This window comes from Choloepus didactylus, chromosome 5, assembly GCF_015220235.1.
Source record: "Choloepus didactylus isolate mChoDid1 chromosome 5, mChoDid1.pri, whole genome shotgun sequence".
Lineage (NCBI taxonomy): Eukaryota > Metazoa > Chordata > Mammalia > Pilosa > Megalonychidae > Choloepus > Choloepus didactylus.
Window position 1 is genome coordinate 140,921,619 of NC_051311.1, and position 16,989 is coordinate 140,938,607.

The following is a 16,989-nucleotide window of genomic DNA, read 5'->3' on the forward strand; positions in this document are numbered from 1 at the left end:
GTGGAGAGTAGGGAATGGATTCCATACATATTTGGAGATGAAACCAGCAGGACTTGACTGATTGGAGATGCCCCTTGAAGGAGAAAGAGACACACATGAGGATGACTCCCAGGATCTTAGCTGGAATTGAAGCAGGAAACCAGGTTTTAGGAGGAGGATGCTGTGCTGAGTCTTGGGCCCTTCACTGCGGGTGATTCATCAGGCATGAGGCTGGTGCATCAGCCTCAGGGAGTGGATGTCCATGGAGGATTGGCAGTCGGCCACATGTGATTGTTAAATCCATGAACTCCACGGTCTCATTCAAAGTGAGTGGGGTGTGTGCTCTCAGGACAGGGCGGGGCAAACACCTGCCTTTATGTGCTGGCGGAGGAGGAGGGCCCAGAGGCACGGCGGTCACACGAGACAGGTGGGCATGGTGTGGCAGGGGAGGCGGCAAGTGTGGGCTGGATTGAGGTCACTGGTGACCTTGGCAAGAGCTATTTTAGTGGAGAGGAGAAATGTAGCATGAAGGGTGGTGAGGAGAGCAGGAAGTGAAGAGAGCCCCGTCGTCAGGCTTGCAGAGGCCAGCAGGAGGGAGAGTGCGGTGGTCAGAGAGTTTGGAGGATCCACTGAGTCCCCCAAGCCACCAAATATGATTGTCAAGCTTGACATCTTCCTCACCCCCATAGCTCTTGTCCAATGAGTCACATTTTGTTGATTCCCAAGTACCTCTCAAATCTGTCTTTCCTCCCCATCCCTCTGCCATTAGCCTGATCTGGAACCATCTTATCTCTTCCTGTGACTTTGCCGTGGCCTCTGCAGTGGCCCCTGCCTCCTGCCTCTTCCCGCTCCAGGTCCTGTGGTCATTCCAGGCCGGCCTTGGCACACACAGGCCTCTGCCTGGTGACTTTCCCTCTTCTCCATCTGACAAGTGTGTGCTCATCCTTCAAGCCTTAGCTCCTTGCCAGCTCCCCTGGGAAAAGCCTCCCTGCTCCCAGGCTGCCCTGGAAGGCAGATGGGTCTGGGAGCAGCATCCGGCCTGCTGCCCCTGCAGGCTAGCCAGATCCTGCTCCTCCCCCGGGACCCTCGGAGGAGGCTGCGCTGAAGCTGGACCATACAGTGTGGTCCAAGGCCCAGTGACGGGATAAGGAGTAGGAGCAGGTGCAGGGGGATGTGGGAAGAGGGGCCGCAAAGACCCCAACACTCATTCTTAGGGATCCAATCCTGGCCTGGTGCTGGGCTTGCTTCCCTTGCCCCACAATCCTTCAGGGATGTAGGACTGTGGGGATGCATAAAATCAGATGGGAGCTCTGTGGGGGGCAGGGTTGGTCTCTCCTCACCCAAGAGCTCCTGAAATGGGTGTGTGTTGCAGCTCCTCTTTGAGGCATCGTCCCAGGGCAGGGTGAGCCCTCCCTCTTCTTAAGCTGCACCTCTCCCCTTGCAAGGGCTTGGTCCTCTGGTGTGTGTGTGTGTGTGTGTGTGTGTGTGTGTGTGTGTGTGTGGCTGGGCCTACACTCACCATGGTTCCCTGCCCCACAGGCTGCCCCGGCATGTGGGACAACATCACGTGCTGGAAACCCGCTCATGTGGGTGAGATGGTCCTTGTCAGCTGCCCCGAACTCTTCCGAATCTTCAACCCAGACCAAGGTACGTTCAGCCCTGGGGGATCATCAGGACAAACTCACTAGCCGGCTCCCCGAACTCCAGCTCCTGGCCTTCCGGGGAGGCACAAGGACACCCAGGTTGCCCTAGAGGTGATCATCCCTGTTCCTGAGCTCACAGGCTGGTGGGGAAGAGGGAACCACAGACTCTCACGCACACGTAAGGTCACAGAAGCAGTCCCCATATGTGGTGCGCGGCTCCACGTGGAGACAGATGCCTTCGTCGTGGATAAGAGCAAAGCTGAGCTCCCAGACCTCAGCACAGGGCCCCAGGCTCACCCAAGCTTACTAAGTAAAGCGTTTCCTCTGTCCTCGCAGCCCTTAGCCTTGGTGCTGGGCCCTGCTGGGAGGGCTCAGGAGGAGGAGAGCTGGGGGTCCTGCCATCTGGGGGCTCCTGGGCTTCCAGGGAGAGTCACTTGCCACACGGGGAACAGTGTGGTCAGTGACTTGGGGGTGCCCTGCGTTGGTGACCCGTGTTGGGGGCTGGGGTGGGTGTGAGTGTCAGGAGGACTTCCACTCTGGACTGGTGTGTGTTTGAGGCCTCTGGGAGCAGTTCAAGTGGAGCGGGGATAGCCAGAGGCTCTGTAGACTTGAGGTGGAGACCCTGGGGGTGGCAGAGCAGCTGAGCTTTGCCATCTCTGGACATAGGGGTGTGGAGCAGGGGAGAAAGAGGAATGCTGTGGCCAAAGGTACAAAACTCTGGTGGCCGGATCCTGCAGGAGGGATCTGGGGACAAGGGCTGGCTGTGAATCCCTTCCCTGGGGGTGAGTCCACTTCCAGCCGTTTGGCTGCAGCCTCAGGGACACCCAAAGAAGGCTAATGCCCAGGCACTCGGGCCAAGAGCCACATCACCTCTCACGGTGTCAAAGGAGGCTGGGCACTAGGCTGGGGACACCGAGTTGGGGCTGGGCACGGGAAGATGGTGGGCCTGCCTCTGCCCCGCCGAGCCCTGGGTTGGGGCATTGGCTTGAAGAACATGGAGAGCAGGAACTTCTGAGAGACTCCCAGGGGTTCTGAGCCACTTCCCACCTGGGCTTCAGCTTACCCCTTCACCTGCCTAAGGCTTGGACTGATGGCCTTGAAGAGGAGAGCCTCCAAGGCCTGCTCCACCAGGGAGCCCTGGCTGGCTCACCCGGCAGGCTCCTTCTGTCCTGTCTCTGAGAGGCAAAAGGCAAATTTTCTTTCAAACCATGAAATTGGCCAACCTTGCCTCTGCCCCAGTGGGGAAGGTGCTCGTGGGAGGTTGCAGCAGGAGAGAGAGAGTGGCCGTGCACTGGGTCCCTCCCAGGCCCCCGTCTCCACCCCCCACCCAAGACCAGAGAAGGCAAGGTTTACCTGCGTGCACCCCACCTCTCCTTCCCACCCCTCCTCCTGGAGCCTCTCAGCCCCACTTCCCACCTGAAGACCTCCTGCCAGCCCAGAGGGAGGGTGGCTTTGAAACTCTCCCATCGCGAGGGCCTGAAGACTGGGTGTGACCCGGTGCAGGGACAGGAGTGGATTGTGATGAAGGAGACAGGGGACTTGCTGAGCAGTGTGGTGCAGTCTGAATGGTGGAACATCAGGCCCTGGGCGGCCGGTGACTCAGCCCAATTCCTAATTCACTCCTACAGACAGCAACTTAATCACTTCCTTCTCTGTGTATTCCTTTCATTCAGTTGTTTATTTAAAGTTTATTGAACATCTACTGTGTGTCAGATTCTGTGCCAAGACTGTTTCTTTTCAACAACAACAAAAAATGCAAAATGAATCAACAGTAGAACAAGATTTGCTTAAGATAAACCTCCCTCCAGTTGCAGCCTGCGTCCCTGCCCTCTGGTAAATGCACAATGAACCTGTTAACTTGCACCTGATTCTGAAAGGTTCATTAAGGCAGGCCTTTTAACACCTCCATTCACAAAGCTGCATTTGTGAGACTTCCCCTTATAGGGAGAGAGTGGAATTTCTCCTTTTCTTTCTTGGTTCTCATGTAGCTCAGGGCAGGATTTTGGATCCATTGTAGCGGTTGTCTCTTTGCAGGATGCTGGAGTCCTGACCTCTCCCCTCCTAAAGGCCTCTTACTAGTTTCTCTTTAACTGTTTTTCCTGCTGTGGAGGGAGAGGTAGAGCCTGGCCAGTTTCCACCTTCTAGTCCTCTTTCTACTGGGCCCCAGTAGAACCTATCCCGAGAGTCTGGGAGTGGGGAAAGGGGGACGTGGTCAGTGGGGGGCCCGTGAGAGCAGATCTACTCCAGCCCCGTTGCTAATCTTTGCCTTCTCTCTCTCTCTGTTTTTCAGTCTGGGAGACGAAAACCATTGGTAAGAAGAACTTTAGTGGGGACACACTGCTGTCCCTATGTCCACCCAGTGGGAACCCAGCATTAGGAGATCCCAGCCTCTGGTTGCTGGGATCCAGTGGGGAGAATGGGAGACTCACCAGGGATCTGGTTCTACCCACCTGCCCCCTCTTGCAGGTTCACTCCCTTGGCCATACTGAAGGTAGGGACAGGCAGAGAAAAATGGAGGGCATAGCCCTTGACTTCAGGCCACTCTTAGGCTCGTTTAGGAGGACAAGACTCACAAATGGAGGGGCTCGAAAACAATCCCACGCATTCGCATCGGCCCATGCACATATGTATGTACAAGCTTGAACATGTGCATGAGTCCACACAGATACTGACATCCCCAGTGGCTGAGAAATTGGAATGTGCAGCAAGTGAGAGAACAGAATAGACTTAATCATAATAATGAAGAGGTCAGGGAAGGCTTCCTGGAAGGGGTGGCATTTCAGCTGGACCTTGGAATCAGGATTTTGATAAGTGGAGGGAAATGGGGGTTCTTTGCAAACGGGATTTGGCATAAGAAAAGGGTGGAGGTGAGAATAAAGACTAAGGGGAAACAGAGAAAAAAAAGTCTGAAGATAAAGTCCTTGGAGTTCTGGGTTCCCTTTAATGAGAGAGGTTTGGAAACTGAGATGGAGGTTTGAGCACGAAACAAGAAACTGCAAGCCCTGGGCCCATATTTCTGTCCCTTACCCCTTTTTGGAAAAGGCCTAATCATCTTTATTCAATTCTTCCCATTCTGCTCCCCATTTTGAAGGCCCTCCAGCATCCCATTCCCCTGATAATGCCCTATAACCTTGTAGTCCCTGGGGCAGAACTTAGTCATGGGCCATCCTTAACATCAGAGAAACGCAAACCAAATGGGGATGGCTGTGTCAGAAAGTGCAGTGCAGCTACAGGGTGTGAGGCTGCCTCCTGGCTAGGACTCTCCTCTGCACCCGCCACCCTGGGTCTTCTAGAGCAGGGGCAGTCTTGGCCTTCCAGGGTGGAGAGTTGGCCATGGGGAGCCCTGGCAAGCTGATAAATCATGCTCACATCCATGTTTTGCAGGAGAGCTTGGTTTTGCTGACAGCAGCACCCTGGATCTCTCAGGTAACGGGATAAGCTGGGGGCGGCCGGGCTGGCTGGAGGGAGGGCCATCTACTGACCCGCAAGCTCAGAGATCCAACGTCCCAGGCCGGGTTCTGCCCTCTGAGGCTGTGTGAGCTTTGGCAAGTCGTTTCCTTCTGTAATAAAGCTATTGATTTTCTCTCCCCCAAACTGAAAATCATGCTTAAGCAGAACATTTGGCATACAGCTTAACAGAAGCAGCAGATCTCTTGAAGCCCCTTCATGGACGCTGAGTAGAAAACTCCTAAATTAGGTTGTCTCTCATAGTTTCTGGACTCTGGCAGCTAGAGCAGTGATTCTCAAACTTTAATTGTGCATCACAGTCACCTGTGGGCTTGTTAAAACCGATTCCTGGGCTCCATTCCCAGAGTTCCTGATTCAGTATGCCTGGGGTGGGGCCTGAGAATCTGCATCTCTAACCCGTTTCCCAGGTGCTGCTGATGCAGCTGGTCTGGGGTCCACACTTTGAGACCACCACTCTAAGATTCTGTGTTCCTCTGAAATTACAGGGGCAATTAGCCTAGGTGGTTCTCTGGGAGCAGGCTCAGTCACTGCGCGTTTTCAGTCTGGTGGGCACTCCCTCTCCCAGAGATTTCTGTCAAAACAGTCGAGTCATGAATTCGTGGAACAGTCCTGAACAAAAAGGTTTATACTTTTCTGAGCCCACACTGTACGTGTTACAAAAAGAAGAAAAGAAGAAAGAAGGGAATGAAAACCAAGGAAATAACTTTTACCTCTAGGACATTTTTATTATTGTTTTTCAAAACGACTTCCCTGCCCTCTTCCCACCACCCTGCTGGGGGCAAAGCAGAAAAGAGAGGAGACCCAGGGCAGGGGCTTGGCCTCGGCAGTGATTTCCCCTGGGAATCCAGACTTTCTCAAAGAAGCGTTCAGTGTGGCTTGGAAAGAGGTTTGCCAGTAGCAGCCCGAGACAGATTTGCTGAAAGAAGGAACGGTTTGGCATTAAACTGGGCCAGCAGTGAGCTCCTTTTCTCTCCCTGGGCCTGCCAAACCTTCTCCTTATCCCGAGTCAGAGAACTCAGCACTGGAGCTCATCCTGTCAACCTCCACGCCCTCGGCCACGGAGGGGAGAATTCTGCCCAGCAGTGTGGGTGCTGGAGCTCCTTCTCTGCAGGTGTCTGTTGTTTTACAGTTTCCTGGTTCTTGAATCCTGTGAAAGATTTCCATATAACTTCCCATATAACTGCTTATAAAGTGAGCTCTCCCTGCATCCTTCTATACCTGGCAAACTCCCAGGAAGCCAGGTGGGAACAGGTCCCAGTCTGCGGCCACACTCAGATGCTGGACGAGAGGAAAAGGGGTGCTTGCCTTCTGCCCTCCCCCAGACATCAGTGACCCACCTTTACAGGTCATTGGGTGAAACAGAAATGGAAGGCGTATCATTAAAGGCTAAGACCATCCCAGGCAGGGCGAACAGCAGCCCGGAGTCCACTCTGCAGGCAGCAAACAACTCTAAATGGCTGTGACCAACACTGCCCCCTTGGGTGTCTCACAAAATGACCTTTCAGCTTCATCAAAAGAACATTAAAGTATCCTCATGACAGGAAACAGACCCACAAACTCTGAAAGGCAAAACTTAAAAAAAAAAAAAAAAAGCCTAGGCGTGCATCTTAATCAGATCTGGTGCTAGGTTGATGGTGGCCTGGTCCTTGGCATGAAGCACTCCTTGTCCTGTGGGTGCAGCTGCTGGGAGGCCCAGGGCTCCTGGGAAAAGCATCACCTAGAGCTGTGCTGCTCCAGGTGCAGTGAGGACCCCCGAGGGGCTTCCTGGACTCACCCCAGAGCTCCTGATCAGAATGCCTAGGGGTGTTGGGCCTGGAATCTGCATGTGTGATTGACCTCCCAGGTGGTTTTCCGGCACCTGCACACGGGAGTTGGAAAGTGCTAACCAAGGGCCCCGGGGAGGGATTCAGGGCTCTCTCTGGCAAGCGTTTGTAGTCCCAGAAGCGAGGGATGCAGGAATGCTGGATTCAGCCACCTTTAGTCCTCTCATCCACCCTCACCCTCACCCTATAACCTCTGTGTGTTCTTTTTTTTTAATGCATTTTTAATTGTGAACTTTAACATATATACATAACAGTGATAACTTTCAAAATATGATTTAACAAGTAAATAGAAAGCAAATTTCAAAGAATGTCATGGGTCACAGTTCCTCTGTGGTGTTCTGAGAAAGGGCTGAGCTCCAGGTTGTCAGAAATCTCTCTTTTCCCCAGACAGTGAAGATTTCTTAAACCGTCTGTTCTTGTGCTTCTCATTTGGGCATATGGGTTTCTAGGAATTCCCACTTAAGAAATAAGAATTTCAGGATCCTCTGGAGTCATTTCCATGCCTCGCTGATTTCTCTTCTCACTGCAGACATGGGGGTTGTGAGCCGCAATTGCACGGAAGATGGCTGGTCAGAGCCCTTCCCTCATTACTTTGATGCTTGTGGGTTTGATGACTATGGATCCGAGAACGGTGACCAGGTGAGCCTCTTACCTGCTCCGAGGCGGCAGGATGTGGGGTGCAAAGGTGTTCCCCTGAGGGGACTACAGGACACTCAGTTCTCTAGGCAATGTATGCAATTCTGCCAGCATTCTTGAGCACCTACTGTGTACCCAACCCAGATGCACTGAGGGCAAGTCAGCCATTCACTCAGCCTGGGTTGAGAATCAGCTGGTGTGCTGCGTGAGCCCTCCAGATGCCCCCCACCCCCTGGCTACTCTACCAGGACATCAGGCAACTGAAGGGTTAATGCTGGGCCCAGTGGGGGCCTGGTGGACCCTTCTCCAGCACTAAGGCTGATGCCTGTTCTGATTGGTCAGTACTTTTGTCAAATATGCATTCAACATGCATTTATTAAACACCGGCAGAATGCCCAATGTTGCACAGAAGGGAGCAAGAAGCTCAGCCAGGGGTTGGGTGGTGGTAGAGGCTCTGATGGGATGGAGGAGGTGAGGGCAGCAGGAGAAGAGAGGGAGGAGATGAAGGGGGTGGAGGGCCCAGGGGTGGATGGGCCTTACACCTGCACTGAGAGAGTGGAGCCCCACATGTCCTGTGCCTGCTCCAGGACTACTACTACCTGTCGGTGAAGGCCCTGTACACCGTTGGCTACAGCACGTCGCTCGTCACCCTCACCACTGCCATGGTCATCCTGTGTCGCTTCCGGTGAGCCCCCCAGCAGCATGGGGCGAGCACCGCCCACCCCTGCCCTGGCCCCACCCCCATTGCTCCCTCTGGGGGTCAGCCCTGGAGGGCATCTCTCCCGTCCCTGGGATAGCAGATGGGAAACATACCCCAGAGAGGGCGACTGACTTGTCCAGGGCCACACAGCAAGGCAGAAGTTGGGCGTGGAGACCTGCACCCCTCTTTCATCTCGCTAGACTAGATCTAGAGAGGCTGCAGGTGGAGAAAGTCTGGCCCCATGAAGTAGTGGGGCCTGATTACAGAGGCCTGGAAGTAAGGATTCAGAGAGGTGGGAAAAGCGGGGTCCTTCAGGTGGGGACCTCAGAGACAAAGCTGTGGAATTGGCCCAGAGCATACCCCAGTCGATTCTGATTTGCTTTGGGGTTTATTGCTTCAACACCTCTCCCTCCCCTGGCTCACTCTCGTAGGAAGCTACACTGCACTCGCAACTTCATTCACATGAACCTGTTTGTGTCGTTCATGCTGAGGGCCATCTCCGTCTTCATCAAAGACTGGATCCTGTATGCAGAGCAGGACAACAACCACTGCTTCATCTCCACCGTGAGTGGGCTGAGCCCCCTGCCGGGAAGGCCCTGCTACCTCCCACCACCCATCCCCGAGCTCTTCTTCCCTGTCTGCCACGCCACCATCTGAGGGTCTGCCTGCAGGATTAAGACCTTGTCCTCCCCGGTTAACACAGAAGTCCTGGAAGAACCCAGGAAGTTTTGAGTTAGCCAACAGTACCTCTATAGGATGTCACCTGTAGCCAAAATGTGAGTTGTAGCCATTTCTTCCTGTCGTGGTACATGGCCGAGAAATTGCAGAAGTTCAGGTGGGAAGTCCAAGTCCCATTTGATAGCGTGGGCAGCTGAGGCTCAGAGAGATGGCTGGACCAGTCTGTGGTCTCATAACTAGCCCACCACGGAGCTGAGGTCCTGAGGTCTTTCCAGACCACTTCTTTGGAGGAGATGGCACGAGGAGAAGATAGGCTGTCATGAGGTAGCACGGGAAGAACAGTTGCGAGTACAGCCTTTGTCCTGGGAGGGTGCACTTGGAGGAGGTCTGGGAGAAGGAATTTCCCCCATCCTGTGTGGTGTCTAAAATCCTCACTGTACCAAAGAAGGGCACTCAGGGTTCTCCCCTGGCCCCACTGGGCTGCATTTTCAGGATTCTCCTGGAGGCTTGGGGGTGGGGGAGCTCTTGCTTCCCTGGACCCCGGCTCTCCCTGCAGGTGGAATGCAAGGCCATTGTGGTTTTCTTCCACTACTGTGTGGTGTCCAACTACTTCTGGCTGTTCATCGAGGGCCTGTACCTCTTCACCCTGCTGGTAGAGACCTTCTTCCCTGAGAGGAGATACTTCTACTGGTACACCATTATCGGCTGGGGTAGGTGACTGGCTGTCTCATGGCCTGGGCAGGAGGCACCTCACGGCTTTGGTTCCGCCTTTGGAGAGGGCAGGCCGAGGTGGGAGGCACTGCCCTTCCCTAGGCTGATGGCAGGACCCTCTCTGGCTCTTGCTGCCCTGAGGAAGCCCACAGTCTGTGGGAGAAGACATGCCCCTGAGTCCCTCTGTGGGGTGGGATTGGCCCTGCTCCTAGGAACCCTGGGTCTCAGTGGGAGAAAGTCCTCCAGGAGCCCTGGGTCTGAGGGGCAGTTAGGGCCCCTGGAGCACCAGGTCTCAGAAGGACACATGCCCCCACCTGTCAGAGTCCAAGTCTGAGGGGACATCTGGGCATGGTGGTTTTCCTGCTATCACGAGGCCACTTTTCTTGCTCTCCCAGGTACCCCGACTGTGTGTGTGACAGTGTGGGCCGTGCTGAGGCTCTACTTCGATGACACAGGGTGAGTTTACCTCGTGCGTCAGGGTCCAGAATACAGGTTAGGTTCTTGCCAGGAATTCTCAGTGGCTGACCTGACTTCGGATCCACTGTCCCAAACAACCACCCAAATCTGGGCTCAGACTGAATTCTCACCCTGGGCACCGACTGAGCCCTAACCCCACTGGAGGGGGATGCCTCCAGCTGGGTCTCAGTGGGGAGCCCAGTGACAGAGTGTGGAAGGTTCCAGAGACCTCGTCTGCTCCTGGAGCCCAGCTTGCAGTGTCTGTTTTCCTTTTAGGGAAGGGAGGAAGACTGTTGCAGGTGAAGTTGCACCCCCAAGAGCCCTAGGTCTGAAAAGGAAGCAAGGCCCTTTCCCAGGAGCCGCTTGGTGACCCTCGGCTCTTGCTTCCATCCCTGCTCTTTGCCTCCGCGTTGGAGCATAGAGCCTTCCTGTGGATCCCAGCCAGTGGCTGCGAGGGTGGGAGGGGGTGGGATGCCTTGGCAGGGGAGCAGAGGGGAATGCCAAGGCTCAGAGCAAGGGCACCTGAAGAACTGGGGCTCAGGTCCCCAGCGCAACTGAGCGCTCTCCTTCCAGTCGCCACTCCCCAGGGGCTGCAGGGGCTGCAGGGGCTGCAGGGGCTTTGTCCAGCGGGCATCCCTGCCCCAGGCTCCCTCTCTCTGCTCCTGCTTCTCCGCTGTCTGTCTGCCTTTCAGCTGCTGGGATATGAACGACAACACGGCTCTGTGGTGGGTGATCAAAGGACCGGTGATTGGCTCCATAATGGTGAGTGTCCTCGGGATGGGGAGCAGCGAGAGGCAGGGGCCTGGGCAGAAAGGCACGGAGAAGGCGAAATGAAAGGCTCATCCCCCAAACCGACATCCTGCTTTACCACGGCTGCTGTGTATTCTGTAATATGGCTGCATCAGTTATTTAACTATTCCCTCAGTTTTGGGCATTTATAGTCTTCCATGTTCCCTCATTACAAAAGAGGCTACTCTGAACCCTTTTACGCATGATTTCAAGCATGTGTGAATATTTCTTTAGAATAAGTCTCTAGGTTCAAAAACATGTTTAAAATTTCATATACCAAATCGTCTTCCCAAAAACCTTTAACGGTTTAACCCCTGCAAAAAAGTGGAGTGTTTATTTCCCTATACCATTATCTGCACATTTAATAGCAATCATTTAATTTTTTGCACAGTCGGATGGGAGATAATGGTAGCTCATTTTTTTAATGTGCTTTTCTCCATACTGCTAATAATGCTGAGCATTTTTTTTCAAACACTTGTTTGTATTCTGGATATTACCTGTTTTATCTTTTTTGCTCGTTTTTCTAGAGAATTGTTGTCTTTCTTACTGTTTGAAAGATAGTAACCCTTCATTTGTTAGACGTGTTATAAGTGGTTTTCCAAGACTACCAAGCTTTTAGACGGTCAAACCTGTCAGTCTTTCTCTTTATGAATTCTGAGCTTTACTGTTTTATTTATGGAGACCTTTTCCAACCTAAAATAGATAAATATTCTCCTTAATTGTCTTGTAACACTTTTGTGGATTGGATTGTTGCAGGGACATCTTTAATCCAGTTGAAATTTTATTTTAGTTTTTGTCTTGTATAAAGTGATATCTAATTTTATTTTACTTTTATTAATAGAGAGAGTCCACCCTCTCAGTTCTTTTTATTGAGTAGCCCTTCCTTTCCCCATTATGTTGAAATGTCATTTTATCATAAAATGTACTTGTGTTTGGTTCCAGACTTTCTAGTCTATGTTACTAATCTATTTCCGGTTCCCATGACAAATTCCCCATTGTGAGAGTTACTATAACCTTGTAGCATGTTTTGATATCTGGAATGCTAATTTCCTCTTCATTATTCTTTTTCCTTTTTCAGAATTTTCTTGCACCTTTTCTCTTTCAGATGAATTTTCTAATAGCCTTGTTTAGTTTCAAACAAATCTGGCTGAGATTTCTTTTTTTTTTGTAGGAATTGCATTTAATTGATAGAGTAATTTGTAGGAGAATTGATTTTCTTAAAATATTGAGTATTCTTGTCCAAGAATATGGCATGATTCTCCATTTATTAAATTTTCCTTCACAGGGTCCTTTTGGTAAAGAATGGTAAAGATTTTCAGTTTTCTATTTTGATCTTGTTAAGTTTATCTCTAAGGTATTTTGTGGTCTGTGCTTTTGTTGGGTCTAGGGATCATTCTTTCATTGTATTTTCTAAGGGGTACCGCTGATGTGTAGGAAGCTATTGGTTTCTGCGTGGCTTATCTTTTCTTGGTTACCTTTCTGAACTCTCTTATTAGTTCTAATCCTTTTTCTCTTGGTTCTTGTGGATTTTCCAGGTAGAAAATGAAATAATCTGTAGATGAAAATAGTTTATGCTCTTCTTTTCCAATATTTATTTTTATTTAATTTTATTGCTTGTTCTTATTGATAACAATGTTTGCTATAGTTGGGGGAAAGTTGTTCTTCATTGAGCTAGGAGACTTTCCATTCCCAGCTTGTTTCAGTGTGTGTGTGTTTTTAATCAGGATTGGGTGTTGAATTTTATCAAATGTGTTTTGGAGACATTTATTGAATGGTCATACCCCTAGTGGTGGACATTTATAGTACTCCAGTTTTTCCTCCTTCTGAACAATGCTGTAATGCATATGCTTGTGCGTACCTGTGAGCAGGTGTGAATATTTCTTTAGAATAAATCTCCAGTAATGAATTTCTGGGACAAAGGGTGTGTACATTTAACATTTTCATGGATCTCAAATTACCCTCCATGAGCACGTACGAGAGTGCTCATTTTCCATGTCTTTTCCTGCATCTGTATTAATTGACCATTTTATTTTTGCCACTCTTATGGGGGATAATGGTAACTTATTATTTTAACCTGTTAATGTAACAAATGCTAATAGGTTTTTTTTTTTTTTTTTGCATTTCTGGGATAAAACTTTTTAAATATTTTGTTTAGAGTTTTTGCATTTCTTTTCATAAGTTCTGTAATTGTGTTTATGTACCCATGTGTGTGTTTGGCCCTGGTCAAGTTTATGTAACAGGGTTTTGTTAGCCTTGTAGGTAATTTGAGAATTTCTTTTTGTTTATTTTGAAATAGTTTAATAACATGTACATTACATCATTCTAGATGGGCATAAAACTGATCTGTAAAAAAGCCTTTGCCTGGTGCCTTTTAATGCATACAACTTTGGCTACTTTTCAGTTTCTTGTGAGGTTATTTGTCTACTCAGATTGTACACATCCGGAGTTGATTTTGTTAATTTGTGTTGTCTCATTTTGTTTGATTTTCTTTTATGATGTAAAAATATTCTATACATTTGCTCTGTCCCTCTTTCTTATCCCTAAAATTGTTTAATTGCATTTCCTCCTTTGTGATTGACACATGCACTTGGCAGCATCTTACTGAGCTCTCTTGCAGATACTGATTAGACACTTGGCATATAATGAAGAGCACACCTGAAAGAATCCTTTCCTTCTGGAGAGTGCTTTATCTTTCTAATTGATCTATAAAGCAAACAAACAAAACAAAACCAAACTTTATTGATCAAGTCTATTATTTTTCCTCTTTCTTTATTATGAATTTTTGTCTTTATTAATTCTTTCCTTCTTCTATAAGTTAACTTTGTAGTGAACTTTTCCTAGTTCTTTGATTTGAATGCTTCATTATTTATTTTACGTCCGCTATTTTTTAATGTTAGCAGTAGGCACTCCATTTGTTTTTCCTCCCTGAGTAATTCTTTGGCCACATCCCAAAGATGTTGATGTATAATCCTCTCATTTCTATTAATTTATTCCCCTTCATCTTCCTTTCTCACCACACACTCACAACTTCCCACTTTGTTTAGAACACTTTTGTCCCTGATCTTTGTCTGAAGGCAAATACTGTGATCTCTGTTCTCCAGGCGGTCCTTGAATTAGTCATGCTAATTGCTGTCCATTCTGGTTCTCCATATTCAATGCCTCTAAACTCGGAGTTTCTCCAATGAACAGCTCTCACCTCTGCAGTATCCTCTGTCTGTTTGGGGTTGTACTTTTTCCATCACCCTGTTCCTATTTGCTCTTTCTGTTCCAAAAAACAGCTCAGTTTTCTAGCTCATTCATGAAATGCTAACATTTCCCAGCACTACTAAGGAATAATTTTTTCTTTTCTGTTTTCTGTCATTTTAGTGATATTTTGGGAAATTGGGGAGATAAATAAACATGCTCAGGCTGCCATCTTGGATCCAAATAGGTTCTTGGCAGGCTTGGGGGGGGATGTGCTTTTGGGGGGACAGCAGCCTGTGCAGAGGCAGGGGTGTGGAAAGTCTTTCCCAGAACCATTTCCATAGTTCTTTCTTTGCTCCTCAGATTAACTTTGTGCTTTTCATCGGCATCATCGTCATCCTTGTGCAGAAACTTCAGTCTCCAGACATGGGAGGCAACGAGTCCAGCATCTACTTGTAAGTAACCACTGTGCAGTGCCGCAGCCACTCCCAGCGGCCTCGTGAGCCCTGCACTGGGGTGTCAGGCAAGGGAAGGCCTGGGCTTTGCCAACAAGGTGACTGAGCATGGGCCATTTGCAAGAATTCCTTCTGATTAAAGTGCCTTCAAAATATAAATGTCCTTCTAGCCTTCAGCTAACCCGGGAGCTCCCAATCTGTGTAGTCATTCTAGGGAAGGGACAAGAGAGAGAGAAAGAGACCAACAAATCCTGCGTGACAATAGGAAATCAAGATGGAAAACACCAGATTCCCTAGGGTAGTTAAGATCTTGATTGTTTGGAAGCTGGCTTTTCCTTTGGGGATCTTGTTTCTGTGGGAAGCTAGTGAACACCACTGAATACACTCTTGTCTGAACTCCCCAGCCCATCCCCTGCAAGTTTCCCAATCCCACTAGAGAATCAGGTGGACATTCTCACTGGTCCCGGTGTAGGAAAGGGGTGATCCCTTCTCTTCAACACCTTCCCTCAGGATGGCTGTACTCCTGGGTCTGGTCCTACTTCCACAGCTCCCTCCTCCCTGAGCAGAGGAAATCGGTTTGTTTGGGATCGGTGATGCTTACAGGCAGCCTTTTAAGATTGAGTGTGGGGCTTTCTCCACTTCACAGCCATTTGATTTCCTAGGGGGATTTTTCCAATCATATCCTTAACAGTTTATCCTGAAGAATTTCTTGCTCTGCCCCCTCTTCTCCCAGACCTGGTTCCATTGTGAAATCAGACAGGGCACCTTCCACCTGAGCCCTCTTGCCTTGGGGGCAGGATTGTGACCAGCTGGGTGATTGGGGCCTGGGGGATATTTCTGGGGCTTGGGGGAAAGTTCGTTCCCTATGGTTGGCCAAGGGAGCCAGATGGGCCAAGTCTGACTCTGAGGGCAGTTCCTGGGGATCTGTCCGTGGGTGAAGCCGTATGTGTTGCTTCTTTAGTTCCTTCGAAAGACAGCAGGTTAGAGAGAGTCAAGATAATCTCATGGCAAAGAGTGGACACTTGGTCCTGTCTGCATCAGAGACCCCAGCCCGAGGCTCAGACTCCTGATGGCTGTCCAGCGGGATAATGAGTAGGATCCCAGCAGAGGCCTGTCACTACCCAGCCGTTCTCCTAGAGGGAGGGAGAGGCAGCAGCTGCCCAGAGACCAAATCCCAGATCCTTCCCTAAGGCTCCTAGGGGCTCCCCTAGGGAAGGAGAGCTTGCTCTTGGTCTGTTTACCCAGGTACTCACCTTGTGGAAACCCCTCCCCTGTGGGCAGGTGATCAGCCCAGGGCCTGGATTGTTCCATGATTTTTCCCTACATGTACCATGATTCCATTGCATTGACAAAGTTTTTTTTGCTATACATTTACTGTCTTTTTTTTTTTTTTTTTCATGTTTTTGAAAGTTTTACCAATCTCTGTGCTTATATATGTATGTCGTCTAGTGGAATATTGTTCATCAGTAGAGTCAGAAGGTCCCGGAGGCCCTGCTCTGAGACACCAGTAGGGCCAGCCCTCTGCCAGCAGCTAACCTTCCAGGAGGTCATTCCTGACATCTTCTTGAGGATTTACAAAACAGAGCCCTGCTACTGTTGTGCCCCTTACCTTCCTGTCCAGTGTTTGATCCCTGTAAGAGTCCTTGTGTCCCTGTAAGACTCCAGAGTCAGTTTCTCTGCTTGATTGTGAACCTGACCTTTGGATTTGGATTTCATCCCTCACTGTCAGTTGCCTCCAGCACTTGAAGATGGTGGGCAGCTAAGTTGGCCTCATCTCTAGCAGCTTCTGCAATGCCCACCCCCCCTCTTTCCATAGTAGACTCTGTTTCGACTTCTGAGGTCCCCTGGGCCCTCTTCTCCGGGGTCCTCCAAGCTTCCCCTCACTCTACCGGTTTAGAGACACATACAAGGGCTCAGACTGCTGAACCCCAAACTGACTCCACCAGCTCAGCAAGATCTCCCAGGGGGCTGGTGGGAGGAAACTATGTGCCATGACTTTCAATTTATACATGGACTGGGAGCTTATGGAGTCATGCCAGGCCTTCCTAGTGCATAGATAAGAACCATTTATAACTAGCACGTGTTTATACAGGGGAGGACTGCATAAATCCTAAGATATTTCAAAAACCAGCTGGTTGGTTTGTTTTTACAGTCTTCAGAAATCTTGCAATCTCAGCAAATATTTTCCTTCCAGAAAGCCCAGCCTCTGCTAGTGTCAAGGCCCAAAGATTAAAAACTTGAGTGGATCTGGTCTGCAAGTCAGGTGTTGGGGGGGGAGCTGATGTAGGCCAAGGGATCAACGTGATTCCATTACATTTAGCAAAATGTGAAAGTGTTTCCAGGGTCAAGGAGACCTTCCTCGCAAATGCAGGTGATCATGAAAGTGACAGTCTGCCAAGGACTGTGCAGCACTTAAAAACATATGCACCTCGGTGCATGCACATTTAATGCTCTCAATCACCCGGTGA

At 49.9% G+C, this 16,989-nt stretch overlaps 1 protein-coding gene across 9 annotated transcripts in view; it reads left to right on the top strand.

Annotated features, from left to right (window-relative positions):
* Window positions 1–16,989, top strand: part of ADCYAP1R1 (ADCYAP receptor type I) — a 57,007-nt gene that overhangs the window by 23,446 nt on the left and 16,572 nt on the right. For all 9 annotated transcript variants that reach the window (XM_037837010.1, XM_037837004.1, XM_037837006.1 and 6 more), the window contains 10 exons: window positions 1,519–1,626; window positions 3,913–3,933; window positions 5,007–5,048; window positions 7,443–7,552; window positions 8,137–8,234; window positions 8,681–8,813; window positions 9,484–9,637; window positions 10,034–10,094; window positions 10,787–10,856; window positions 14,430–14,521. In XM_037837010.1, the coding sequence (XP_037692938.1) occupies window positions 1,519–1,626; window positions 3,913–3,933; window positions 5,007–5,048; window positions 7,443–7,552; window positions 8,137–8,234; window positions 8,681–8,813; window positions 9,484–9,637; window positions 10,034–10,094; window positions 10,787–10,856; window positions 14,430–14,521 (889 nt within the window). The remainder of the gene's footprint in view (window positions 1–1,518; window positions 1,627–3,912; window positions 3,934–5,006; window positions 5,049–7,442; window positions 7,553–8,136; window positions 8,235–8,680; window positions 8,814–9,483; window positions 9,638–10,033; window positions 10,095–10,786; window positions 10,857–14,429; window positions 14,522–16,989) is intronic.